Below are 27264 nucleotides of genomic sequence, written 5' to 3' on the forward strand. Positions count from 1 at the left end.
GCTACACTGGTCGTCAGTAGTGCTCCGGCCCAATTTAGGCGGCGTTTCCTATGTAAGTGATCTTTACCGTTGGTCGACCACCTTCACTAATTATATGTCCAGCAAAAGTATTGACTGAAATTTGCTTTTATGAACAATTCTAGCGTAAAAACATTTTGTGACTGCAGAGCCAATAGTAGATAATCTTCTATTAGAAAAATCAAGACTCTCGGAAAGTACTTGTTCGTAAATTTCCTAATGGCCCATGGCCAAAAGTAAGAAAAAAAATTGTTTATTGCTGTAAACACCTCAAATAAGGTTATGGTACTTTATATTTTATAAAACTGAAGTCATCGAGTGTTCCTAAATTAGTACATTTTAGGTGGGTTTCACACTGCAATCAACGTTTTATGCCTGTTGCTTGTGGCATAAAACTTATGAAAGGTTTATTTCGTGTGTGACTCTGTCTACCATTCTACAGGAAGTGGCGTAGTTCTCTTTTTGTTTTTATGCGTCGCTTTACACTTGTTCCTCATCTTCTTCTTGTCCTCCTTCTCCTTCTTCTTCTTCTCCTTCTTCTTCTTCTTATCTGAGCTATCCGAATTTTCGGTTGTCGATGCGGGTGCTTCACTTGCCGCTTCGTATGTTGGGCTTTCGCGCTTCGTTGTCACATCGGAAGGCTCCTCTGTCTTTATTGTTGTAATGTGTGGTTCAGGGTTTTCAGTTTCATGACCTGAACCTTGACTGATGCTGCAGCCTGTCCCTTCACCATCCACATTAACGCAGACACCGACAATCCCAGAGCCGTACTGTCAGAAAAAACATACAATTATACAACGCAAGTTTTTATGTCAGAGTGCGCTTAATTTGTAGCATTTAGAAACGTTCTTTTTTTTTCAAGCATAAAACTACGACAGAAAAAGAAATGGGTGGTTAACAATTGCCGCCGGCAGGTTTACGCTACTGGCGGTACAACACCTACCTGCTCGAGAGTAACAAAGGCAGAAAAAGTGTGCTCAGTGAAATGAGGACACTGAATGACAAAAGTGATTTAAGAAATTCGCACGCAGAAAATATGCAACTTCAGTACAGTCACTCGCTACAGAAGTTATTTTCGGTAGCTATAAAAATGTACGCTGTTTACCAACCAACACAAAATTGGCAGTTTCTCCTTGAGAGGCGAATTATTGAAATCGATAGCAATGTTTAGCGTGCCGATGTAGCACCTTTGACTATGTTCTAACTTGGTTCAAAGAATATGCGGGGACGTAATGCTAGGTCGACGCAGCATGCATGACAACTGCTTTATCTCAACAGTTCTGCCAAATTTGGCGCTCTCATTGTATCGTGCGCCCTATGCGTCATAACCCTTGAGGGGCAAGATCGTACCGTTCAGGAAGACAAATCAAGTCTCCTTTTTGTTATTATTTGTTGCAATTAAACATGACGACAACGAAGCAGACAACACTAAAACCGCATCATATAAACTTTCATAGATATCATTGCCGAACACTCGTGTCAGGTATTTCAGTGCGCACCAGGTGCTAAGAAACATAGCACATTTTTGAACTGCGGCTTCTCCCTCGTGGTGTGTATTTTGAGCTCAAGGCCATGTACATTCAAAGTCGTTCACAGCCTCAAGAGAGATGAGGCGTGATGAAGAACGCCGCCAGCGACGCTGCAGGTGTAGGTGCGGCCCCTCGAAGCGCACAAGATGATACCGACAGAAAACCGCTGGCGTGTTTCAGCGCCCAATGAAGGGATTATTTAGATGTAGCTTTACTGGCCGTTCCACTGATATCCGCGTGGAAGCGCTCCTGCTCAGCAATAACGCTGTTGTGCAAGCACACGATGCTAAAGCAAGCAGGACTGGGCTGAACAGGACCGCTCTGGCTCCACTGCCAAGCCGATCGGGTTGAGCGTAACGGTGCTGTGTCGTTTTTTTATGCGAAGCATATTACGAGAGCTCAACCCAGCTCTTCAGGCGCGGCGGTGTCGCCTTCAATACCACGTGACACCGTGACGTCACGACAGAGGAGAAACGGGGCTCCAACTCGCGCCGTCGCTCGCGGCGTCGCGGTGGTATATAAGCAGCTGCGCTTGCCTCTGCTAGACACTCACGAGGTGAGATGCCTCCTGGAGACAGAGCTGCTCGTTGGAATGAGAAGTGAAGGTTGCGGCGTGCTACAGAGACTGATTTTCCAGGTGGCTTTGGCTCAACTCTTGCAAGATGGGCTGGGTGGGAATCGAACCAGGGTCTCCGCAGTGTGAGACGGAGACGCTACCACTGAGCCACGAGTACGATGCTTCAAAGCGGTACAAAAGCGCCTCTAGTGAATGCGGTGTTGCCTTAGAAGCGAGCTGTTTCTAAGGCTCAGGCGTGCGTCGCTTGCTCAGGCGCACATTTCGTTGCCGCGCCGAACGCTGCGTTGCTCGACGCTCACCGCGTCCAATTCGGGGCGCGTAGTCGCTGCGCCGTAGCCCATTGTCTTACACCCCTTGGCGGGTCGACGGGAACGCTGTCGCGTTCCACTCTTGAAGGCGAAGCAGAGTAACGCATGAGTTGTTTCTTCGTCTAGCCGAACCAAATATAGCCAAGCAACAGCAGTTCACCAGGCTAAACAGTGGTTCAACAACTAAAATAAAGGCTAGTATGCTTCGCATCCTGGGCTTAACCTTAGCTAAGCCACAGCCATTTTTTTTTATGGCGTGGCAACATTTATTCAGTAAAATTACTTTCATATGCTCAATGAAATTATGGCAGAGGGCGTACTTGCGCAATAAGAGAAATGACACGGACACTCCGGCCGGGTTCACGTCAATGCCGCCTTCGCGCTGTTCTGGTATCGACGGGACATCAGCAGCCCACACGTAGAAGGCTAGAACGTCAGAAACCCGCAGTGTACAGGGTTTGTCCGTAATGAGACTGCCTGCTGCGCGGCGTTGTAGTTGCCTGTAGCGTGCTCCCCATAGGCGGGGTTTGTGGAGGGGGTTCTAAGTTATAAGTAATGCACTAAGTAAGTCCGAGCTCCGGCGCAGTGAGGATCTAAGTGGCGCAAAACCTGTTTTGTAGTTTTTGTCACTGCAGAAAACTTTAAAAATGGAGCGTGCGCTGTAGCAGCGGTATGCGCCTAACTTTTTCTTTCACCTGGGCAAAACCACTTCTGGGACGCTTGCCCTGGTTAAAGGAGCTTACAAAGACGACTCCTCGTCAAGGGCCCACGTTTTAGCGGTAATTCAGCGAGTTCCATAACGGACGGGAGACAGCTGAAGACATGAAGCGATATGGACGCCTTTCAGCGAGTGGTTTGGACGAAAATGTGGCTAAAATGAAAAATCTCCTTGACGCCAACTGTCCTTTCGGTACCGGATCAATCGCCGAACACCTCAATATGTGTAAAACAACGGTTCCAAGAATTATTTCAGAAAATTTCTAGAAACGGAAGGTTTCATAAAAACTGGAGCCCAAAGTGTTAATTGATGAACTAAAACAAGCCCGAGTTGACGTTTCCCGTGAGATGTTAATGCAGTTAGAAAGTGAAGGAGCGCAATAATAGGCGACGAATCACAGGTGTTCCACTACGACCCCGAAACCAAGCGCCAAAATTCGGAGTGGCGCACCGCGCACTCCCCGCGCCCAAGGAAAGCGAGAATGCCGCATTCGAAGGGGATGGCATTGTGAATTGTCTTTTTTTTTTTTTCAAGCGCGGGGTGGTCCACAAAGAACTTGTACATATGGGACGAACCGGCAAGGCCGTATTATACAAAGAAGTCCTTGAGCGCTTTCACAAAGCCGTTAAACGGAAACGACCGGAAATTGCCGATCGCTGCAAGCTCCACCACTAGAACGCTCAAGCCCACACCGCCTCCGTCGGGACCACCTACATGGGGCAGATTGGGACTGCAAGCTTGCCGCAGCCACCATACAGCCCCCGATGTAAGCGCGGCAGTTTTTCTTGTTCCCAAAGCTCAAGAGTAGCCTGAAAGGTCGTCGTTTTGGCGATGTTCTCGCCATCCAACGGTCTCTGACAGTCTCTGAAGCAGTTTACTGCAGCCGATCTTCAGGGAGCCTTTGCAGTGTGGGAATCGCGTTGGCCGCGGTGTATCGCCGCCCAAGAAGACTATATTGAAGAACTTTATTAATATATACCGATTGGATCAATAATCCCTTTTTTACCAGACCGACGTTCACTACTTTACGGACGAGCCCTGTATGTGGCTGCAAAAACGACCAGGCAAAGCACACGCACCATTAGGCTGCACACAATTATCTAACATGCTTAACTCAGAAACTATCATTTCTTCGACAATCCGGCTAGTTGCAGACGACTATGTGCTATGCTATTCCATTAAAAACAATAAGGATCTCATGTTTGTCGATCTACCTTCCGGCTCATTGAAGCTTGGTATAAAAAATAGCTAATGCCTTTTAATACAACCATACTCTTCCATTACTTTTCACAGCAAGGCGTCCTTCACTACTTAGGAATACGCTTTCTCTGGCACTTTGACCGCCTCCGCTAGTGCCTAAAAGTACGTAGGAATTAGTTTATCCTCCGATTTCTTTTGGTACAGTCACGCTACATTTCACCTGCGCCTGCACGAAACAGTGCAATACCTGCACTGCTCGAATAATCATGATGGGGTAAAACATTTTATTTTTTCGGTCGATCACGACTCTCTATTAAGTCTATCTTTGAAGTGTGGCTTTCTACCGATCGAAGTGAGAGGTATGGCTTGAGTTCTTACATTCCTGCATATAGCCGTTGGTCAAGCAGTTGACATGGTAGCGCTGCTATTTTCATTTTCTAACTGATCAATGGCGCTTGCAGAATATACGCCTGTATTCAAACCTTCAAGTCGCTAGTTGTGAAGCGGTATGAATGGAGAATGCTCAGCCCCTTCAAGCATCCGAGGCTATAAATATTGTTCTCGGTTTAGTTTATTGATCACTGTCGCTATCGTTTGTTAATGTCTCCGTGCTGTTGATAACGTTTCGAACGAATTATCAGAAAAAAGGAATGTGATAATTGCAGAATATATGATCATCGCCTGCGTGATGTTGGTTAAAGTTGATGCATAAGCTACATTGATTCCTTCAATGGATATATAGACTCGAATCTGTCATCATGTCACCCGACAGATGTGTTGGTCAGGACTCTTATTCATCGATCCATCTTAGTTTTGCAATATTACAGGCTCCAATATCGGCACACGTGGCTATTACGGAACTCAATGACCACTTACCTATTTTAATACGATAGCATTCTTAGGGCACCTCACGGAACTAACGGGAGCTATCTATCCTTATATGTATATATGCTTATATCTAACCTTTTCCTGCTTACCTCGGTCACTCGGTAGTCCATGCTCGAACGGTAGCACGTCGGGCACATGTGGTGAGATAACGGGGTTCGAAAGTAGCCGTCTGACTACTAGGGTGGCTGAGTATGTCGCAATGTGTACAGATGTGGCACTGTTTTAACCTCCTTCACGCCGACATGGGTCACAGTCGATAGGGGACGGCGTAGGTACCACTGCTCAATGAAAGTATATGAAGCCGACATCGGTCACTGTTTATGTGGCAATAGGCGTGTGCCGCTCTTCAATGAGCGACCTTGGCGCCGACTTGGATAACTGGAAATGTGCTACTCTACAGTCAGGAAAAAGATGGCTTAAATTTCTGCGATGCTGAGCGAAATCAAATCTTCGTCACAAGAGTTCCTCAAGTCCAGGCACTCGATGCTTTAGCAGGCTGTGGCACAAATTCACTGGGTATGTGCCGCATAGGAATAATTGTCTCTCACGCCAATGGGTTAGCGAGCTGCGCCATGAATGCACTGAGTATGTCGCGCTCTACAACGAACCTCTCGTCTCATCTGCTCACTCATAGCGTGCCACTGGGTGTGCCGTAAACGAGACAATTCTAAGCGTTCGCCGGCACCGGCGCGCCACGCTTCTCGTCTCGGACGCCACGCGCAGAATTTTCGGCAGCGCCACTAGATGGCGCAGCGTCTCCAGAAATAAGTGCGAGAGAGGAAGCTTTAGCATGCACCGGCGCGCCATGCATTTCGAAGGCTAAGGACAGGCTTCGTGGCGGCAGCGTTAAAGGGCGCCGAGTATTCCTGTGAAATCGCGAAATAGGAGCCCCGCTGCAGTACAAGCCTTATACATAACTTGTTGAAATGGTAGCAAGAAGGTTGGCCCCTATATTGATTCAATGGCAAACGCATCACCGTCGACACTCATTGTGAGATGGGTTCTGTCGAATTATTTTAGCCGTCGATACGCCTTTGCGTAGCAATTCCACCTCGCTAGAATAGCAGCTTGGGCTTGTTGGTTTTCCATCCTGCTAGTAACAGCGCAAAATGTAGACAAGGGACGAGACAAGAAGACACCACAAGCGCTGACTTTCAACAACGTTTATTCAGAAAGAAACACGGCTTCTTATAAACATTGCCCTCACGAGTGCTTGTTTCACATGATGTGCGATCACGTGACTGCGACACGTGAGGGCAATGTTTATAAGAAGCCGTGTTTCTTTCGGAATAAACGTTGTTGAAAGTCAGCGCTTGTGGTGTCTTCTTGTCTCGTCCCTTGTCTACATTTTGCGCTGTTACTAGCAGAATTCCACCTCGTATGCTACTAAAGTATTCAATACACACATATCCATCAATTGCATTAAGTACAGTGACTCGAAAGTGTTCACTTATATTCGAAAGAGGCTCTGAATGACTTCAGCAATTCATTCACCGGGACCTAAATGAACGCATCATTACCCGGAGAAACTTGCTGTTTATCGTTTCTTGAAATGGTACAGAATTTCATATCTGCTCCTGTAGGAATACCACCTGCAGCCGTTCTTACGAAATGACCCATACTGTACCTATAGCAGGTTTTAATCTCTTATAGTTTCTTACATGGCACTTTGTTCCCGCCGCGAAGTATGTGTTGTCCCAATTGCTTCCATTGCGGCAGTAGTAGTTGCAGTTTTTGACAGTTTGATTCTGGAAACAATAAACAATATCAGTTGGCAGTGTTTTCCTAATTCTGATGTGTACAAATACGTCCAATAAAAACATTTTTAATTTAATATACTTCAGAAGTACTGCCAGTCACGGTGTTAGGTCATAGGCAGGATGTGTAATACAGTGAAGAGCAAAAAAAAGTCATATGAATTTAATTTATTTCTTGTACAGCGAGGTAAGAAACCATGTATCAAGTCACCAAAGAACTGTTAATATGAACTACTAAAATGTGGCCGCGGGCAAATATTCAATGTTTCGAATTTAAGAATTTATGTAATTCATTATTTTTCGTATATCCTAAATGAAGCAAATATTTCACCACTTTCCACTGCTGAAGTCTATTTACTGTTTCCCGTATTCTAAACAAAGTAGCGCATATTGTCATAAGTCAAACAACCACAAATGTTTTGTAAGTAATGCAGGAACAAAATGAGTAATGCAAGCTTTGCTCTCAGTTTCGTGACAATTAACTGTTATTTTTGCTTGTACTATGCCATCTCATATTTTTGGCAGCCAAGCCATGAAGCAGTGTTATGCATTACGCTACAACCTGAGACGCTTGCATGGCAATGGGCCTTTTATGTGTGTCTACGGCACGCAACTCTTGAAGCAGCTCTTTTTTTTCCTTCTCCACAATTTCATACGTGTTTTATGGCAACAATTTGTTTAGAGTTTTTGGGAAGCTTGTCATGCAGCTGCAATTCTTTCTGAGTGAAGGCTTTCAACTAAGCGCTAATGCTGTGAGAAGCTACTGCTGCAGTTCTTTGATTGCAATTATTCATCTTTTGTTTAAAATTGATATTACATTTGTAATAGTTAGGTGCATTTACCGTACTAGTCATTCCAGGCGCGGTGCCTAACTATACCGAAATTAATATTCCTACGGCACATATATGCGTCTGCTTCTCACTACGCGATATTCGGTACTAACAATTCTAACAATTTGCTAACAAGTGCAAGTGACGGTGGTCCATATATATATATATATATGTGTGTGTGTGTGTGTGTGTGTGTCTGAACGAGAAGGGGCCCAACTTCTTATGTTTTTAAGAATCATACCATAAGGGGCCAACAAACGCAGACACCACGAACACCATAAGGTAAATTAGTTATACTTAGTCCGCCGTCATTTCCGTCCTCGTTGCCGTACAATAAAATTTGATCTGCGCACAATGTTACTAGCAAAAAAGGTTGGCTCCAATACTGGTTAAATTCGACTCGGCAATTACAACATGCCCCCGTATGACAACCTGAAGTTTAATTGTTGGGCAATAATTCTAGCAATCCTATCAACCATTTGCTAGAGAGAGAGAGAGAGAATAAACATTTTTATTAGGTAAATGCAGCCTTGGAGAGGCGTCCTCATTCCAGAATGCCTTGAGCACGGGCCGCGTCCTGGGCCCTGGCAATAACAGCTAATCATGATCAGCTTTAGTTTTGTTCACCCTGGTTCTCAAATTTTACATACACATTACCGCATTCTCTGAAGGACATTGAGGAGAGCTAAGGCTTGCCAGTTGTTAAAGTTGGAAATTTCAGTTTCTAGCTTGCGCAAATTTGTACATTATTTTAATCGTTCTTGGTTATTAGAAAGAGTCAGCATAAAATTAACATGTCGTAGAATAATCTAGTCATCAGTCATTTCCTAGCCTTCAATGACTGTGGCTGCCTTCGTGCGTCCTGCGATAATTTTCAGTTCAGTTTATTCAGGCTTGTACCTGAGGTTTCTTGTATTTTAAGACACAACATGCTTAAATTGCTGTGTCGAAATTACAGATAGTGCAACTTTTTATAATCACTGAACCTTAATACCGATAAAATCTTCCACAAAAGTTTCATACTATCCAATATGGAAGTATCTTCGTTACTGTTCATTTCTGGTCGTGGAGGCAGAGACTTGTTCATAAATCACGGGGCATGCTGAGAAATTATTTACGAGTGTGAAGGCGAAAGCCTTGTTCATCCCCGTTGGCACCTTCACCTCTCAAGACGGCTCGTCTTGTGTGTGCGGCAGCGGCCTCTCTTTCCACCACTTCTGCATTCCCAGTACGCCTTTGTGGCATTATGGCCGCATGCTTCTCGCGTCGGGCCGCGGCCATAGCTTCATCCACAGCCGCTTCCTTTCGACGGCGGCTACGGAGAGCGCTATTTCGACCTCTTTTAGCCTCTTCCGCCGTGGCATGCTTTCTCGGTCTTCGTTCCACGTCACCTATAGCGACGTGGAATGAATCTCTGAGCCCACGCGGCGACGTTTACAAGGCGGGCGAGCCCGCTGCGATCGTGCTGCCGCCGTTACCAGAACTTTCTACGGGCGCCTCCGTTGACATTTCCCTCCTCCTCTCCAGCGCCGCTGTTAACGTTTTCCGCAACGCCCGCCGGTGCCGCCGCCGACATTTCCCTCAACTTTCCGACTGTGCTCCGTCACCGTTTCTCAGAACCCTCCTCCGGCGCAGTTGTTTCTCTTTCCATGCGCGCTCTGTTTTTCTCCACCTCACAACGCGACCTTCAAGAGAGAGAGATCTGAGGCATTCGCTTTAAAACAGGGGAGATGAAACCTAGTAGGGCAGGAAGGAGTTCCTCTTGCCGCCGCTAGCCTAGGAAAATATAGGGAACATTTGGAGAAGGAGGGTAGGTTGCCTCGTCGGAATCCTCCTCGCTGAAATGAGCAGATCACCTCAGGACAACACGTTAACCAAAACAACTAAAAAATAACGACTACGGCCGCCATCCTTGGCGGTGTAATGGAAAGCATGGACGGCTGCAGCAAACGAAGTTTGATAATCTTAACTGGTATAGCACAAAGCGCTTGTTTCGCAAACCACCAAATGCTGCCTCGCGGCTCCGGTTCATTCATTCTAACTGTCAGTTTTGGAATTGTGCCCAACCGAATATTATTTGAGTTAGTTCGGTTTCACGCTTTTCGATTCGGTTCAAGTTGACTTCCGAAGTGAAAATTATCACCATTGGAACCAATTGCAATATTGCTGAAGCACTTCCTTCAGGCTGAAATGGGTAAAAAAAAACATTCGCGTGAGCTGGGTTCCACAAACACTCCGGCAAAACTTGACGTTTCGAGGGAGCACAAAATTAAAAAAAAATATCACACAAATGAGGCGGCATGCATTGTTGTATTCAGGCATGTCACAATTTCTATAGTCTGCGTTCTTCGTGGGGCACTGCGATGCTTTCCAATGCACTAGCAGCACTTTTTCCCTAGGTTCTTTCATTCATTGGATTCTTAAGTAACACTCACAGAAAATTGCTCCGCTTTTCTTCTTTTGCTTTTTTACAAAGCTACCGGCTCCGTAAGCACGGTTTGAGGTTTCACTTCGTATAGCGTGCATATTGTCGGGAAACGCACCCGTCATTTATTGTGAGGAATTCAAAACGCAAGGCAAGTGCACTGCGACTTGGCGTAATACTTGTCTGCAAGAGCTTCCCCAGACATGTAGAAAATTAGTGTGGTGGTCACGTGGCAATGCTGATGCGCGGATCTGCGCCATCGTCAAAGCTGCATTACGATGGGTTTCCGACACTTTGGAACGCTGGGTAACATCCGATAATTGCTGCCACCATGCTGCTAGTGACATCTGGTGACTCAATGTCTAACCTGAGAGTACGCAAACCTAATACTGCGGCCACCTAAATATTCTATTTCACTGCCGTTGTAAGCGTTTTTCCCACAATTTATCACACAGCGTAGTTGGACAAAAGGCCGCAAGATGTCGATAGCAGCTTTTCTACTGACGTCCAGGGCTCCAACAATCCGGTAATCCATATTAAGACGCTTATGGACAAATTACAACTGTCTAATATACTGTTGTATTTTATGGTTTGCGCATTTATTTACGTATGTAAGGCGTATATATTTGCTTATATATGCCATTCTAGGTTTCGGTTTTGTAGCGATGCCTTTTGCGGTGCTCTTCGATTTTACCCTTTGTCAATGGTCAGAGTGAGGCACCGCCCACGTTATATATTCGATCAACCAACTGACCATGACCGGTGGTTGGTAATAGCGGCGCAGAACTGACCAGAAGGCATCGCTGTAATATCTCGGTCTGCGATCTGTCTACTTGCGTACATTTTGCTGATTTGTGAGATCCTTAACCACGCAGCACGCGAGGGTGTTGTTCAGTAGCACGTTGAGAACTCCGAATTAAAAGGGCTGGCGATAGTATTAACAATTCCTTTTGTTGACTTCCTTAGTTAAAATTTCAATATCGCGACGAAACAGAACGCTCAGAAAATTCCTGTCAACAGAACGGTATTCCACTTTCGCACTGTGCTCATCTAATGATTAGTCCAGACCAACTTGCCCACATGTCTGTTTTTATGAGGAACAGTACTCGGTGTGGCATACCTAATAGAAAGAAAATCAGACCAATTTTCCTGGGTCATCAAGAATACATTTTCTTTTCATTGTAAAACTGAAAACAATGCTATGTGAAGGTAAATATCAAATAAATTTACAAGCGAATGACAATGCTCGCTTCCAGCAGCTTCTTCGTCATAGTTATTATGTGATTTGGAAGAATACATTGAAATATATTGTATACAATAGCGAGTATTTCCATCGCGTACAAACATATAAATCTGTATTTTGTCTCATATCTCATGAGAAGTTTACTGTCATGAATTGTATTTATAAGCGGAACCTGGTGGCACTTTGCTCAAACGGAACCGTGTGGCAACTAGACGCACGTATTTTCGCGCGCAAGGTAAGGTGTGACCTCTGTATAGTAGGAAGGTTTCCCTATTTTTTCCCCGCTTTCTCGCAGTTCAGTGCAGGTCTTTAGGTTAAAATGTCATGAGGACCTGAGAGTGCGCATGCGTTGGGGTCAAAAGAATTCACTAACATGGTAATGCTGTAAAATGCACCTTCACATTCAAGTCGTACGTCTATGAGGCACGTAAACAAGAAATGGTCTCATTGGGAAGTCACGAAATTGAAGAACAAATTTACGTTCTCTACGGATGTCGAATTGTAGCGTCTTTTGTTTGCATACTATCTACATAACATTCACAAACATTTCTACTTACCGGTATTTTGCTATTTCCAGGGCAATCTCCTTCCTGTAAATATTCTCCGCGCGCTAGAAAAAGATAAAGTGAAGTTGTCAGTTATTCAGGGTGGGCTTGATAATTGGGCGCTGGGAAGTTATACATTGCGACGCTATTTTAGGCAAACTTCAAAGAAAAAAAATTTGCAGGAAGTGGCAAAGCAGGCGCCTGTGTTCCGAGAATAACGAGCGAGGAACTACACATTTCCCAGCTCAGTTTAACTCTAATGACAGAATAGTTATTTCAATTTCACCTAAGAACCGTGCATTCATCCCTGATTGAATAATTATCATTCGCCTCCCCAAGCCTTGTGTACGATCCGCAAGCAGCTTATTCTGGATATATGAGAACATAATAGACATAGGTCGAAGGGTCATTTTGCGTGAAATTCGAATTGATCAATCAGATGATGCAAATATTTGAGGAATCAATAAATGATGTCCCAGTGTGAGAAGACAAATTTTAGGACCTGACTTGTGTGTGTCTAAAACAACTGTTTTCTAACAATCGGTAAAACTAAGCTAGACAAAGCCACCACTTTAAGTATATAAAGATCCCGTTCGGTGTAATACATAAGGAGTGGTATACGTATACATGAGAAAAGAAACAGCCTAATAAGGTGAGGGAGAAGTGGCAAAAGCCTTCAGAAATTCAGAATGACATAATATGCAGGCCGAATGAGAGTTTCCATTGAAGGGCGACTAGCTTATGAGGGCATGTAGGGTGACAAGGAGCGCGATTTTGTTATTTAAGGTTAGAGCAATCTATGTTATATCTATGTTATTCGAACTAAATGTGTTTCCTAATCAATGCTCCCAGTAACGAGCGCAGCGCAAGGAAAACACTAGTGATGTGTCTTTTACAAAACTAAAATTAACCTCTTTTTCAGTACCGTCTGTGAGCGACAGGGTATCGAACCAAAACAGAACTGAAAACCAGGAAAAGAAAATAAGTAGTTTTAGTGGAATCTGTAACTGAACTGGAACGTTACCGTATTTTTTTTCACTCTGGAACTCAATATCAAACAAAAACTGTTGCTATTCAGGTTGGCCATCTGCAGTGGAGCTTGTTTTCTTTCGTATCTTGCACTTATGGTTCAGCCATGCTACCTCATTACTTAATTCAAGACACCTTGAAGTCATTTTACAAGTGGCAGTAACGTTACTCTGGTTTTTAACGTTTCTCGTCCGTTGTCAAGCATATGCTGAATAAATGTGTTTGAAATTGGTCACCGCCAAATAGCTATCTTCTGATGGGAAACCCACATACTCCGTTAATTCAAGAAGTTCTTCATAGCGGGGTGCTCAATTTTGCTCGTGTTGGTATGGGAACTGGAGTAGCTGTAAATAAAATGGTGGAATTAAAATGCGTTCAATGTTTGCTCTAGCGAGGAAACTTTCCTTTCCATTATAGCTAATTGTAGCTAATTATAGCTAATTATAGCTGTTTTTATTATCTTCGGGCAGATCAGTATCAGCCTTGAGTTAAAGTACAAAACAAATTCACGTTTTTTTTCTGTAGATATTTTTAGGTTACACAAACGAACATAAACCATTTGTATTTCAAATCTCGAGCCGAACTAGAACCCAAACCTTTTCTATGAATTTCGGTGGCGTGTTTCATCATGGGTGAACGCATTCGATCAAATGCCCGTTTACGCATATAGCACAAGTGTACAGGTGCGGCGACTGATAGCGGGAACACGGGAGCCGGTGGCAGCGCTCTGGGGTGTGCCACCGACACCACCGACACCTCGAGAAGTGTTGCTGCGCGTGCGCAATCGCAGCCATAGGGGCATCACCCGGCGCTTCATCTGCTACAGTTCCTCCCTTCTCCACAACCGCTCACACTGCTTCGACGTCCGCTTCGCCATGTTCTCAAAGGCAACGATTTTGTGTGACTAAAGCCGGATTAACACTACAGGATGGATTGCTGATCGAGCTAAGGATGTGCATCACTTAGTGCCACCAAACCACACCGCACGGAAAAAAAAATTTAAATGGCGCTTAAGCTTCGCCTTTAAGAGTGGAACGCGATAGCATTCAAAGATCCCTGACAGCTTCCCCACACTTCCCAGCAACTGGAGCGCATGTAACCGTAATGTTTGCCGGGAAACGTCCGCCGCGAACGCTATGCACGAAGACGGACTTTGTGGTACAAGCGCGACATCTTGTATGGGCCGCGATGCGACGGTAGCGAGCGGAAAGGAACCGGGCGTGCCACTCCGTCACCCCCAAGACGCGCATCGGGCCGGCGCGCGCAAATGGCGGACGCCACGGCTGGTGTGTGTGTGTGAAGGGGTTTGTTTGAATTTTCACGTAACAGAATTATGTTTTCCCGTATAGTCAAATTACAATGTGAGAGCGATCATGTCCGTTGGTTGTGTGTAAGTCGCAGTTTACGATTTTTGCAAGTATTTTAGCTTGAAAAATTCAATTAGTTCAGTAAATTCCTTGCGTCACATGGACAGCCTGGGTATGGGTTGGACAAACAACTTTTTGCCGAAACGACACCGAATGCCAACGCCGCGGCCGGATTTTTGTTACGTTTTGTTACGTAAAAATGTTACGTTTTGCAGCATAGTAATGGCAATCTTCACAGTACACTATCAGTTACAGATCATCAATATAATTACACAGGTAATGACGGCTTGAAAAAAACAACATTATGGCGTTTTACGTGCCAAAACCACTTTCTGATTATGAGGCACGCTGTAGTGGGGGACTCCGCAAATTTAGACCACCTAGGGATCTGTAATGTGCACCTAAATCTAAGTAAACGGGTGTTTTCGCGTTTCGGCACCATCGAAATGCGGCCGCCGCGGCCGCGATTCGATCCCGCGACCTCGTGCTTAGCAGCCCAACACCATAGCCACTAAGCAAGCACGGCGCGTCTAATCACGGCTTGCGTGCTACAACTAGTGAAAATGATCGGGAAGGGGGATGTTATACAAATAGGCATACAATGTCATATACAGCGACTCAAGGCAAAATCAAGGCTAAAGTCGTTTTCATGGCGAGTTACCGTCGCTTATCGTTAAAGGGTATGCGTTTTTAGCATATTGGGCCGATACCGGACATAGCGCAGTCTCAGTATAATTGGAAGCAGGGCTACTGGGAATGTGTCCCAGGTTACGTGCCCTTGGGTTTACTCAGTATGCGTCCCCGATGGAGCATCGACAATCGGCCGAAATCCTGGCTTGCCAAGTTTGTTTTTGCCCAATATAATTGCTTCAAGATGTGAACCCGATATTTCTTCTTCGGCAACAGTATGCTTAACCAAGACGCAGCATATAATTACTCCACCGCCAACCGATTCTGACAATGAGCGGCCGTCGCTCCCATCCAAAGAGTGAAGCATGAATGCGTTGGGTAATGTCTCTACAAAAGTGGTTAAGAATGATACGCAAGAAATTAAAGATATGCGATGAATTCGTAAAGACACAATACCTAAGATGCGCTTACTTCTCCGCGGTGCTAAAGACGCCGGGTTCCATAACCGGGCTACTGTTCTAGACGCTTTGGAACCGCTGATAGCGGCACTTCAATAAGAAAATGTTGCGCTATTTATTGTAAACCAAATAAATACAAAGAATCGCAATGATGCAACGGAATCCTAGAGGCCCACGAAGCCGCCTCGCGGACTTTGGGCAATCAGTGTTTAAGTACAGGTTCCCCGTGGGTGTAAGATGTGAAGCAAACAAGGCGTCTTTACTGCACACAACTGGATATGTAGCACTGCGGTCAAGTAATAAACACAATTTAGCAAAGAGCTCACTTTTGTTCGTCGGTACTTAACGCACCTTCCTAAAGACGTTGCGCCACATGCTTCCAATGTCTATGCTAGCTTAACGCTAAAGTATAAGCGGCGCACACTCTTACTAATTGGCGGATTGATACCTCCAAGATCTAGCAGCAACTGTTCTTAATTGCTGTTCATGCTGCTAACTTTCCGAGGTCCCCACATGCGACTTTCATGCTCGCCATTCCATGAAGCGCCCTGATTCGACGAGCACCCGCGGTAGAAGCTGACATCGTACTTATTCAAAACTTGATGATGATCAATGATGGCGCGCCAACATATTTTCCAAAGGCTCTTGACAGCACTTGTCTTGACATTGCCTTTGTTTAGAAGAGCTTGATGTCTGCTATACGATCGTGTACTGATCTCAACACCTATGGAAGTGACCATCTGCCAACATATATACGTTAAAATGGTTACGTCTACTACCTCCGCACAGTGGGCGCTGCATCAATTAGGCATTGCTTGAAGATTGTGTGAACACTGCCTGTCAAACCATCGAATCCCAATCCAATATTAAAGTTCAAGATGCCATTACGTCAACTCTACGCGAGACAATAAAGCACTTCTGCGCACCGTCAACTAAATCACTGTGCTCCGGACTGAACTGACAAGCTTCATAGACGTTCCTCGTATTATGTCGAGAGAAAGATGGGGCCCTTCTGAATGACGTCTGCTGCAAGCGTACAAAGTGTTTTTCTTGAGCTGCATGAGTTACAGCACGCACGTGCTAACATGGGTTCATCATATCTGCACACGCTGGAAATCCCTCAGGCCCAAGCACTGCGGATACGCCTTGGCTTGCCTCGACCAAAGGTCGAGGGTTCGACTCCCACCAGAGGTCGTGCGTTGCAGTACCTAATGAACGATATCCTTTTTAAAGGTGTCTTAATTGCGTATGCCTTAATTAACACCATAGGACTCTTACCAAAGGTCAAGCATTTGACTCCCTTTGAATTTTGGTGTCATAACGCCGGACAACAGATTTTGCGACCCATGAGCCATCTCAGGTTTTCGCCTTAATAAGAGCCGAATAAGGAATGAGAAAATTGAGTCCGAGAACTAGGTCCTGGGGGAAATGAGCAATCACGATGAAGAGGACAGGAGTGTGGTATCCGGTGATGCTGACACTTCGTGTGCACATGTCGACTGTAGGTGCAGTACCACCATCCATAACGCGGGCGAATCGTGTTGATGCTAGGGTGAGGAGCTTTCCGAGTCGTCACCAGCATGCCGCACTCATAATAGAAAGATGGGCTCCTTCATCTCTCAGTGCAGTGACAGAAACGGCGTCAAAATCAAGAAGGGTTTGGTTCGTAGGTAACATGAGCAGAAGATTTGAGGGCAGGATCGACAACACATGTTCACCTCCAGAAGCTGCAATGCCTAGTTTTAAGGCTGGGCGCGAGCAGCGGTAGGCGGCGAAGAGGAGGGTTGGTACGAGCGAGACTGATGACGTCGAGATGAAGGGGACCGGCAGTAGGGAAGGTTTGGAGTTGGAGCATCAGCGCCAGTGCGTTCACAGTGGGTGGTATAGTCAGCTGTAGGTCCAAGCGTGCGAGAATAAGTGCCGGCTCGCGTCGCAGGCGGAAGTGGCCATTGGTTACGGCAGTGATGAACCACGTGGCATATGCGACAGCAGTGAAAGCAAATAGGCTTGTCATCACGGCTATGCCATTCGGATGGGTGACGATATGTGGTAGAAAAGGACTACTGGAGACGAGGAAGGCCACTGGAGAACTGAGGAACGCAGCATTGTGTCGACGAGCACACGGAGTCGAGACACGTACTTGTCGCACAAAGACCTGAATCATCGCAATCGCGGTTGCTGACAGATCAGGAGGCGTGGACCAGAAGGCTCGTGAATAGACGGCCTCGAGTTCTCGGGGAATATTGCGGGTGACCTTTTCATAGTTAGTGGGCTGACTTCGCCGACACTCGCATGTAGACGTAGCAGCAGTATTGGGTAGCTGCGTGATGTGCTGTGTGATATCGCGGCTTTTGGCTCGTTCGAGGCGACGGCATTCTTTTATGGTGGCGGCGATATGTCGAGACTTTGCTGAAAACAAGGAAGTTGAAGGCGTCGTCCGCGATTCCGTTTATTATATTCGCGTTTTTATTTCTCTGTCAGACATAGTGTCGCCTGCTTTGGGGCAAAGAACGAAAACGTCTTGAATCTATGCGGCGTACGGCTCTGTATGTTATCTGAACAATAGTCGCAAGAACCTTTCTCGCGGCAACCGTGTACCGAAAAGGGTCACCAAACAGTTCGCGTAGCTTTTCTTTGAAAAGGTGCCGACTGGTTATCTCCGTGCGATTGAAGCCGCAGGCGTGGGGTGCGGCTGAGATGAAAGATTACATGTACTGACGAGCATAATCGGGTCCCACCTGTTATCAGCACTGACGTGTTCGTATTTCCTGACTCAATCATCAACGTCGTGTCCCTCCAGGCCACAGAACATACCAGGGTCGCGATGGTGGGCAACCGTGACGATTGGAACTGTTTCACAAGTCGCAGTCGTTGCTGATGCGGTTGTGCATCGGGAGGCATGGTGACAAGCTCGATGTATCAACCGCTGCTGAGCCCAATTGCGGGGACAGGGATTGCAAACCTCCGGCAACATATTGCTTGTTGGAGGAGAACGACAAAAGGGACTATTGCACTGCATTGACACTGCCGCCAGACCGCAAGATAGACACTTGTTGGAGCGAAGCGTCTAGTCTTTTTCGTGGAGGCTCGTCTCTCAGTACCCGTCTATGGTATTTTAATATATATATATATATATATATGTTCAGGCACGAGTTTCATGGGGACTTCATGGCGGTGCGTCTACATGGCAAAGCGGGTCAGGGCGTATGCGCGAGAGGTGCTCGGCTGCATACATGTCTCATAAATAACGCACATTAGCGGTGGCCACACAGTGTATCGCTACACGTTTTCACTGCTAATCGCACTAAAGTCGACATTCATCGTGAGATGGCTTCCATAGGATATTTTTCGGAGATACATGCCTTCAAATGCGCTCTGAACGAATGCCCACCCCATTACGACTTCACAATTTTCTTCCAGCCAACATAGTATTATTGGAGAAGGATACTGGAAAAGATTAGTGAAGTACGCTGTTATTTGTCACATCAATAAGAAAACTTCTACCGCAGTATTCGCTTCAGCAATCGAATATGAGAAATGTGAATATATATTATGTATCTCGGCGTTCCCGCAGGTATAGCAGCGCAATTTAGGCCCTAGCGTTTAGCTTATGATGTACTAAATATGCCTACATTTGACGGCTACTTTAAGTGAACAGTCTCACAACAGCCCAAATTACATTAGTGAAGAAATATTGCTCGACACACTCACCTTGAGGCAACAAAATCGCAAGAAGCGCTAGTAGAAGCATGGTTTGATGCCGTACGGTTCCACTGCCATTTTCCCGGTATGAAGGCGTTATATATATAGGTACATCGAAGCATGGACGTCATTTATAGTGACCGATGAATAAGCGTGGGTACATGGATATCAGAAAAGTTCAACGCTGTCGTATCGAGCTGTATTCAAATAAGTGCCTTTCGAATACCGAATGATATTCTTCTTTTCAAGGACATCCAGCCTGCTGGACGCGCTGTGTAATACTTTAGCGGCTGCTTTTGCAAAACATGTAAATATTGAACTTATAGTCGCTTTGGTTTAAACTTCAAGATTATTAATATGCATGTGACATACTGACCTCGCTGCGCTGGTTTTCTTCGGGCTCTTATTGCTCTCGTGACCGAACTCGCTTGTTTCGCGCCCGTTACAGCCGCACAAAGAAATTCTGAAGCTAATTTTCTGTCCAGTTTTGCGAGCCCCACATCGTCGCACCGCCTTCACGATCACTCAGCATAGAAGTGCAATGCCAATGTGATAAAAATTTGGCGGCGTCTCCGTCATTTGGAGATGACTGACGACAAAAATAAAATGAGCAATCTTTGCTACGATGGGTGCGCAATTGGCGATAATATATTCCATAGGCGCCGACTACGGGTTGGGGGGCTCCTTGGCTCGAGCCCCCTCCTGAGTTTTCCGGGGGGGAGGGGGGCTCTTCCGCCCCTCGACGATTCCGAAGGCTACCCCTCCCCCTCCCACACGCACACCTAAATTGTCATTACAAGAGTTTTGTCACTTACATCATTTGATCTTTCTTTTGACTTGCCTCTACCTTTTCACCTAAAATCTTATTGGGATAATAGCTTACTGCATTATTGTTGGCGCGGACGTGCACAGCTTTGAATTCATAATTTCGCTTTATTTCTTAAAATCCTCATAGTAAGATGATAAGCGCATTAGAAGCACTAGTGGCGGCTGTTTCATCCGTATTTTTTCACTTCAACATCTTTTTAAATTTTTACTGTAAATAACCTGCACATGCACAATATATTTAAATATGTCCACAGGACAAAGTTTATTACACTTTTGAAAGAGGAGGAGATAGCCAATTAAGAATTACTTCTAATAGTATGGACAGCCTGTGCCTAGAGAATGAATATGTTGTTGTATCTTCACCTCGCTTCAACTTGCTTTACATGCTTTTTTGACACTGAAAAAAAAAACCCCGCAGACTTTAGTGACCCCTTCAGAAGAGACCTTTGTCAATGGCGTGTGAAATGGCCATGAATGATATGTGTTTCAGTATTGCTTCTCTTTCCAGTAAGCAATGTTAACGACTCACGAAATAAAAAGAGAAACTCTTTTAATAAGTTACAACATTTATTAGGGATTGAAACATCGTCACTTGCATGCAGTGGTCATAAATATATACAGGGCGTCCCAATCAACTGTGATGCACTAAGATTTAAAAAAGACCCATTGCATTATTCGACAAAGAGCTAGTGCACATTGTTTGCAGTACAGTGGAGTAGCCGCCGGTAATTTTTTCATTAAAGAGAGTTATTAAAGTATAATTGTAAATAATTATCCAACTCGAGATACACTATTCTAACAAGGTCTCAATGAAGCATTTGTGGGCAGAGCAAAGGGACATCGAAATGCGGTATTTTCAGCGACGTACTAATTTCGTACTATTTTTTATTTCGCACTGATAAATACATTCCGCGAAATACAAATAAATACCGCGTGACTGCGCTCGCACTCGCATCAGCGCCCTCGAACACGCTCCCTTTGAGTTAGTCAGAAAGAAATAAAGGAAAAAAAAGAAACACATCGTGATTGAGCCTCACCTGCCGCGCCCTCTCCAAACTATCACGTCGCGTTTGGTGTTAGTTGGAAATAAGCTGTGATAGCTGTTTTCGTAGCGTAGATAAAGTTCACGGATGGTTCTTCCTTTTTTTGCCACATTACCCACAACCACAAAAGCGAATTGAAAACCTCAGTCCAAAGGTTCAGAGGTGCGTTTTGTGTCGTCCCAGTCGCCATGTCTTCCTCCAATGAGCAGAAGGAAAACATGATCCTTGCCTTCTGAGCTACAAATGACAACAAGAGGAATGCCGGAAATATATGAGTCATGGAAGTGTGGCGGTAGACCAAGCGCATCAACTATAATCACAAATTATGAAAACCTGAGACAAACAGGCAGCTTCCAGAAACAGCGCCAGAGGACTCCATCTTTTGAATTCTAGCCTACGTACGGATATTCTAGCATTTATGGCCTCGAGCCCTGGCATTGTTGTGCGGGACGTGGCCGACCAGGTATCAATTTCCAAGTCGTCAGTTTGGAGGATTCTAAATCACTCGGCCTTTCACTTGCACCACCTTAACCAGCAACGACAGGGACCGACGACAGGGACCTGCAGAATCGTCTAGATTTCTTTTAATTTGTTCCTCACAAAAACCGAGGAGTCGCCGGACTTTTCTAGGAACATCACGTGCACAGATGAAGCCGATTTTTGCACAAACGGCCAGGTGAATTTGAATAAAGCACAGGAATGACTCCAATCCATACTGGGTAAAACGCACTTGGCACAGAGCCAGTGGGCGTTCAATGTGTGGTGCAGAAATTACGCCATTTCTATAATCGGTCCCATCTTCTTCAGTCGCGCACTGATTGGACAGCTTTACGTGGATGAAATGCTTGAGAGTGGTGAATCTGTTTGGTATCGAAGTCCCGCTGTCACGTCTCTGATTCAGTGGCATCAGCAAGATGGGACGCCACCACACAGCAGCAGCCGAGCACGACACTGGCTGTATGCGACTTGTCATGCACAATGGATTGGACGGCACGTGCCTGTGAATTGATCCGCTATGTCCCCTGGCCTCTCTCCACTCGATTTAGTTTTTTTGGGTTATATGAAATCTTGTTTACATGATCGAGACGACGACGTCAGGTGAGCTCAATGCAAGGATAACGGATGTCTGCCATAGAAATCCGGCGTTGGTCGTCAAGAAAACCAGTGAAGATGTGATAAAGCTGACTCAGTACTACTTAGCTGCAGAAGGACACCTATTAGAACACGTCCTCTAGGCATCAACGGCGCTTACTAATTCCCTGATAATAAAGGCACACTGAAATGTGATGGCTTTCTTTTTCTGTTTTTTTTTCTGCAGACCTCCTGATTGCAAATTCAGCTCATTTAAACTTGTACATTTACTTTTTTGAACGAATTGTTCTGCGTTTTGTATACATGTGGGTCGCTTCCCGGTCTGTTTATTCGCTTTTATTTTTTTCCACGAGCTCGTTTTTGCAGCAGGTAGACACTTTCATGAAAAATAAAACCATCACTTCAATTTGGCTTTGCTCCGAAGCATGTTTCTAGCACGAAATATAGCTGCGCGCGCACCCTGTCGATGCAGTGGGAGCAAAGCAGGGATCTTGAAACATTCTATGCCTATTGCGTTGCTTTCCGCGTTTCGTGCCTGGTAAGAGCGGAGGTTCGGCCTCGTTGTCAAGGGGCTTTTGTCAATGTCGTATAATAGGTATGACGTCGAAATGAGAGATAGGAATCGCTGCGAAGCCTGCTGTTGGTGCTCCTTCCATACCGTTATCAAGGTGATGCGATATCTCTTCGGCTTTGCGACAGGCAAATCCCTTGCTTTCAATCAGTTTACTCGAGGCAGCTGCATTATGATGCAGGTGGGAGCGCAGTCACGTGATATTTTTCATATTTCGTGGGGTTTCTTCACCACTCGAAAAAAATTAGTACGCAATTAGTGCGTCGCTGAATATACCACAGTTAGATGTCATTTCGAGGTGCCTACAAAAGCACCCCGAAACAAAGGCCTCATTGGCCTTCACAGGCCTACAAAGGCTTCATTGACAATTCGATAACGAGGACAGTACTTCTCGAGTTAGATAATTAATAACAACTACATAAATAAATCTCAGTGGCAAAAAAAAATAGTGGCGGCTACTCCATTGTACTGCAAAAAATATGCACTAGGTTTTCTCCGAGTAACGTAATTGCTGTTTTTAAAGACTTAGCGCATGATAGTTGGGACTCCCTGTATAATTAACTCAATAACCAAAATGAAGTTAAGCCGATTTACTTGAATTGAGAATCAACAGCAGTCGGGCGCAGCAGCGCTTCTACTTGGACTCACAGTTTAAAAAACAGAGAGAGAGAGAGCGAGTCTGCAGTTTCTACAGAAAGCGAAGCAGTATTACTGACAAAGAAGTATGCGACAAATACAGGAATGAAGATAACATCACTGAGAAACGCCAGATTATTGATGGTGGGAGAAGGCTCAGGCTGTGAAATGGAGCAGTCTCCAACTACGAGGTTTTGTAGATACCCATATAAGGCCGTCAATTCAGTGAACAATTCTTCGAGGTCACACGAAGTTTCTTGAAGTGCAACTGTTATATATATATGGGGGGATATCGAAGGTTGAACTTTGACCTCAAACCAGTTTACATTCTGGTTCATGGCGTGGAAGAGCTCAGTATATCCAACCCCATAGGCCTGCTGCTACTCGTCGGCAGCAGGTTCTGCACGGGCAGGCACAGACTCTGACCCTCCTTACTCCCTCCCTCGTGGAGAGTTGGAACGCTCGTGGCCCTGAACGTTGGCGTGCGGGTACCTGCAGCCCCCGCAACACCCGGCCAGACCTCGAACCCTTAATCTGGGACTGCCCGCTGTACTCGGGCCCCAGGCAAAGCGCCCTTGCTTCGCTCCCAACGGAATGGCGACCGACCTCCCTACAAACCAGCGTGCTACCGAGACACAACAGTGCTGTCTTTACAGTGCTGCGACTGCCGTAGAGCTCTGGCGATCACTGTAGGAATCCCTGGATGATCCTGGGCTCCAGCCACTGAGACCAGGGTTCTTCTTGAGCGTACCAGCGAAAGCATCAGACACCCTGATGTAGATGATTAAGCCCGCCTTATCACTGTTTCCATTACCTTTTCAGCCCCGCCACATTCCAAACTAATTCACCGGAGCCTTTTAAAAACATTAGTGCGAATAAAGACGTGTGAACAACAACAACGGACTGCTGGGCTGAACTAACAGGGTTCAAACAAACCATCGGACCAACTTAGATAACTAAGTATGTGGAAATGTGTACGTACGTGCCGCTCTTCAATTAACATCTTTCAAGCCAACATGAGTCACAGTAGACTCGAGAGGGGCTAGGTACCGCCGTTCCAAAGAACTCTTTGACGTCGACTTGGGGCACTGGGTGTGTGCCAGTAGGTTTGTGCTGGCCTCCATTTAACCTCTTTGATGCCAAGTTGGGTGACTGGGTATGTCCCAAAACATGTGTGCCGCTCTTCAATGAACATTATTGACAGCAAGTTGGATAACTAGGTGTGTGCCATCGTAGATGTACAGGTCTACAATCGAGAAAAATATCCCCTAAATTTCTCCGATGCGGAGCGGAAACGAGCTCATGTATCGCAAGGGAGCTTCAGGGACCGCAACCCCACGCATCAGCAAGCTGCGCCACAAATGCACACGGTATGTGCCAAGGAATTAAAAAGATGGTGAGTTGGAACCTATTAATTCTTGGGCAGCCCTCATAAAAACGAAACACGAGCAAGAATAGAGGACAAGCACTGGTTTAACAATTCAAAGGTGTTGTTCGAAGAAAAATATTATATAGGCTGTGATTATGAAATTCATGTGGATGGCGTGTAAAAAATTCTCACATATTCACGAGATATCAATAAATGAGGTCTCTACGTTTTCTAAGGAAACTGACGGCTTGCCTATACTTGTTCTTGTTCTTCACTATGTTATAAGCCTCATAAATTTCGCGCCTGCGCTGCTCTTGGTGTTCTGTGATGATTGATGTATCCAGAAAAGAGGGCGCGCAGCAGGAATGACGACGACGGCTTGCAGGATGCTCCACCACTGCCTTTAAGGAATCACCATGTTCACGTAGCCTGATATTTACAATCCAGCCCGTCTGTGCGATGCCAGCGCAACCACACGTGCAAGGAATCATGCACACCACTTCAAAGGAACAATCATTCTAGTTATTAACTTGCCTAACAGAGAAAGCATTCTGACAAGCACCTACGTCAATCCTTGCACGCCTATCAATTACAGCGCAATGACAACCAAGTTTCTTGCCATCAGAAAAAATATCAACCGACAACTTTTATACACAATATTTGACATAATTCAATGCTGGCAAACGAGGCGATCACGTTCATTGATTGCTCGTGAATATGTGATGATTCTTACAAGTCATTGCCGTTACCCTATAATATTTTGCTTCCAATAGGGACGGACGTGTTTGTCAGGGCTGCGTGGCGGAGACGGAGACAGAAGTATTTTATTGTGCATGCTTTGAGCTTGCTGCTGTTTTTAGGTTAGCGTAACCGAGCGAACGAGCACATTGCAGGATGAAGAGCGAACGCGGAGCGCAGTGGCTTATGAAAGACTGCAATACCGAAGAGAGCGCCGGAAGGGAAGGGTAGGAGGAGGGTATGGCCGCGCAAGGCATGTTCTACGGAGACGATCGCTACGAGACGGCGGCGCGCTTGCTCGGGTCGTCTGTTTACCGATGGCGCCACCAGTGACGCATGCGGCGAGCACGTCCACACATACCATATATGGAAACAAAACACTGTATGAGCGGAGGTCTGTCTGCTGCGGTTGCTGTGAATCGTTCTCACACGTCACGCATGCGCTCCCCTCGCCATCTCCCGATTATTGAGGCAGTTTCGCCACACTGCGCTTGGTTTTCAACATGCTGCATGGCAGAGATTGTCAACGCCAGCAAATATATCGCAAAATGAAAGCACGTATAGAGCTGCGTTCATATTTCGCATTAGGGAGCAGTATCCTGATCGCAGGTGATTTTTTTTGCCTTGAAATAACAGGTTGGCAATGGCCAGGCTATTACTTAGTGGTTTTAGTGCCTGCGTTTGTATCGCGAATATTGCTTTTGTAGCACAGCGCGGGCACGTGGTTGAACACGGGCGAACGCGTGCCATACTTTAAGTATGTTCGGCATTTATTATTTTAAAGCATTGCAGGTAAATGATTTGTTACACTTTAAGGATATAGGTTCTATGCGTGTCGGCCTTTTCTTGCAGGTACGTGCTTTGAAAGATTCGGCGTTACCATTAAAGAAAGCTAAGTGCAACATACGGCAAGAAATAGGGTAAAGCGTGTAGCATGATGTAGGTCCCTCATTGTAGACCAGGAGAAGGATGAGAATGCAGAGGATACAGAGCCGATCGCCAGACACGGTGCTGGTGATGCTAGACTAAAGAAAATGGAGGGTGTTCAGAGTGAACTTGTCAAACGGACCGAAGAGCTAAAAGATGAGCTCAATATGGAGAGGGTGATGCACGGAAGGCTGTTGAGAAATGACTTCGAGCAGCCGAGAAAGAACCGAACTGCGCCGCATCAAAAACGAAAATAGTAGTCACGATGACATGCCGTCTCCCGGCGTGACCGGACATAGAGTGTCAACACAGCGCGTTGAATGCGTGGCAGGCTTGAGACGCGCGGTTTGGGCAGCTGGAAAGAGGCTGACCTACCTCGAAGAGACCACACAGCGAAAGGAGGAACGAAGGGGTTAGTGTACCGTATCAAATCCGAGTCTACCAGAAAAGGATGGCAGAGTGAGGCAGATTATCGCCGGTGACTCAAATCTGACTAGTTGCTCAGGGGCGATTGTGGAGTAGGTGAAAGAGGGCAAAAGAGCGGCGGGAGGGAAGTCTCCAAGGCTGACATTGGGCTCTGTCGTGGAGCGAGCTAGAGAAAAGCTGGCGGATATTATGCACGGACGCAACCTTGTAGTAGTAGGGAGTGGGCTAAATAACGTGCTAAACAGAAAAGCGGCATGACCAGCCCAGCGTTTGGCGAAGGGGTAGACGACTTGCGCGAGATTTTCCCTTGGGTGCAGATTGTGGTGTGTATGGTGGCATAGGTGGGATTCGATAATGGTATTTTACGTGCCAAAACCACGATCTGAATATGAGGCATGCCGTAGTGAGGC

The 27264-nt window shown here is 45.8% G+C and overlaps 1 protein-coding gene across 1 annotated transcript; it reads right to left on the reverse strand.

The window, feature by feature from the left end:
- Positions 1-296: 296 nt before the first annotated feature.
- LOC129387450 (uncharacterized) lies at positions 297-19290 on the reverse strand. Its single transcript, XM_055076370.1, has 4 exons — positions 19234-19290; positions 12051-12103; positions 6900-6986; positions 297-788 (listed from the first exon to the last, which is right to left on the reverse strand). Exons 1-4 carry the CDS (start codon positions 19271-19273, stop codon positions 447-449), a joined length of 522 nt encoding a protein of 173 aa, XP_054932345.1. The 5' UTR covers positions 19274-19290; the 3' UTR covers positions 297-446.
- Positions 19291-27264: the final 7974 nt, after the last annotated feature.

This window comes from Dermacentor andersoni, chromosome 2, assembly GCF_023375885.2.
Source record: "Dermacentor andersoni chromosome 2, qqDerAnde1_hic_scaffold, whole genome shotgun sequence".
In the NCBI taxonomy this organism is placed as follows: Eukaryota; Metazoa; Arthropoda; class Arachnida; order Ixodida; family Ixodidae; genus Dermacentor; species Dermacentor andersoni.

Coding starts and splice junctions, on each gene's coding strand:
- LOC129387450 (XM_055076370.1), bottom strand. CDS start 19,273: ATGCTTCTACTAGCGCTTCTTGCGATTTTGTTGCCTCAAG. Junction 12,104..19,233: donor TGCGATTTTGTTGCCTCAAG/GTGAGTGTGTCG, acceptor ATCTTTTTCTAG/CGCGCGGAGAATATTTACAG. Junction 789..6,899: donor CGGCGGGAACAAAGTGCCAT/GTAAGAAACTAT, acceptor TTTTTCTGACAG/TACGGCTCTGGGATTGTCGG.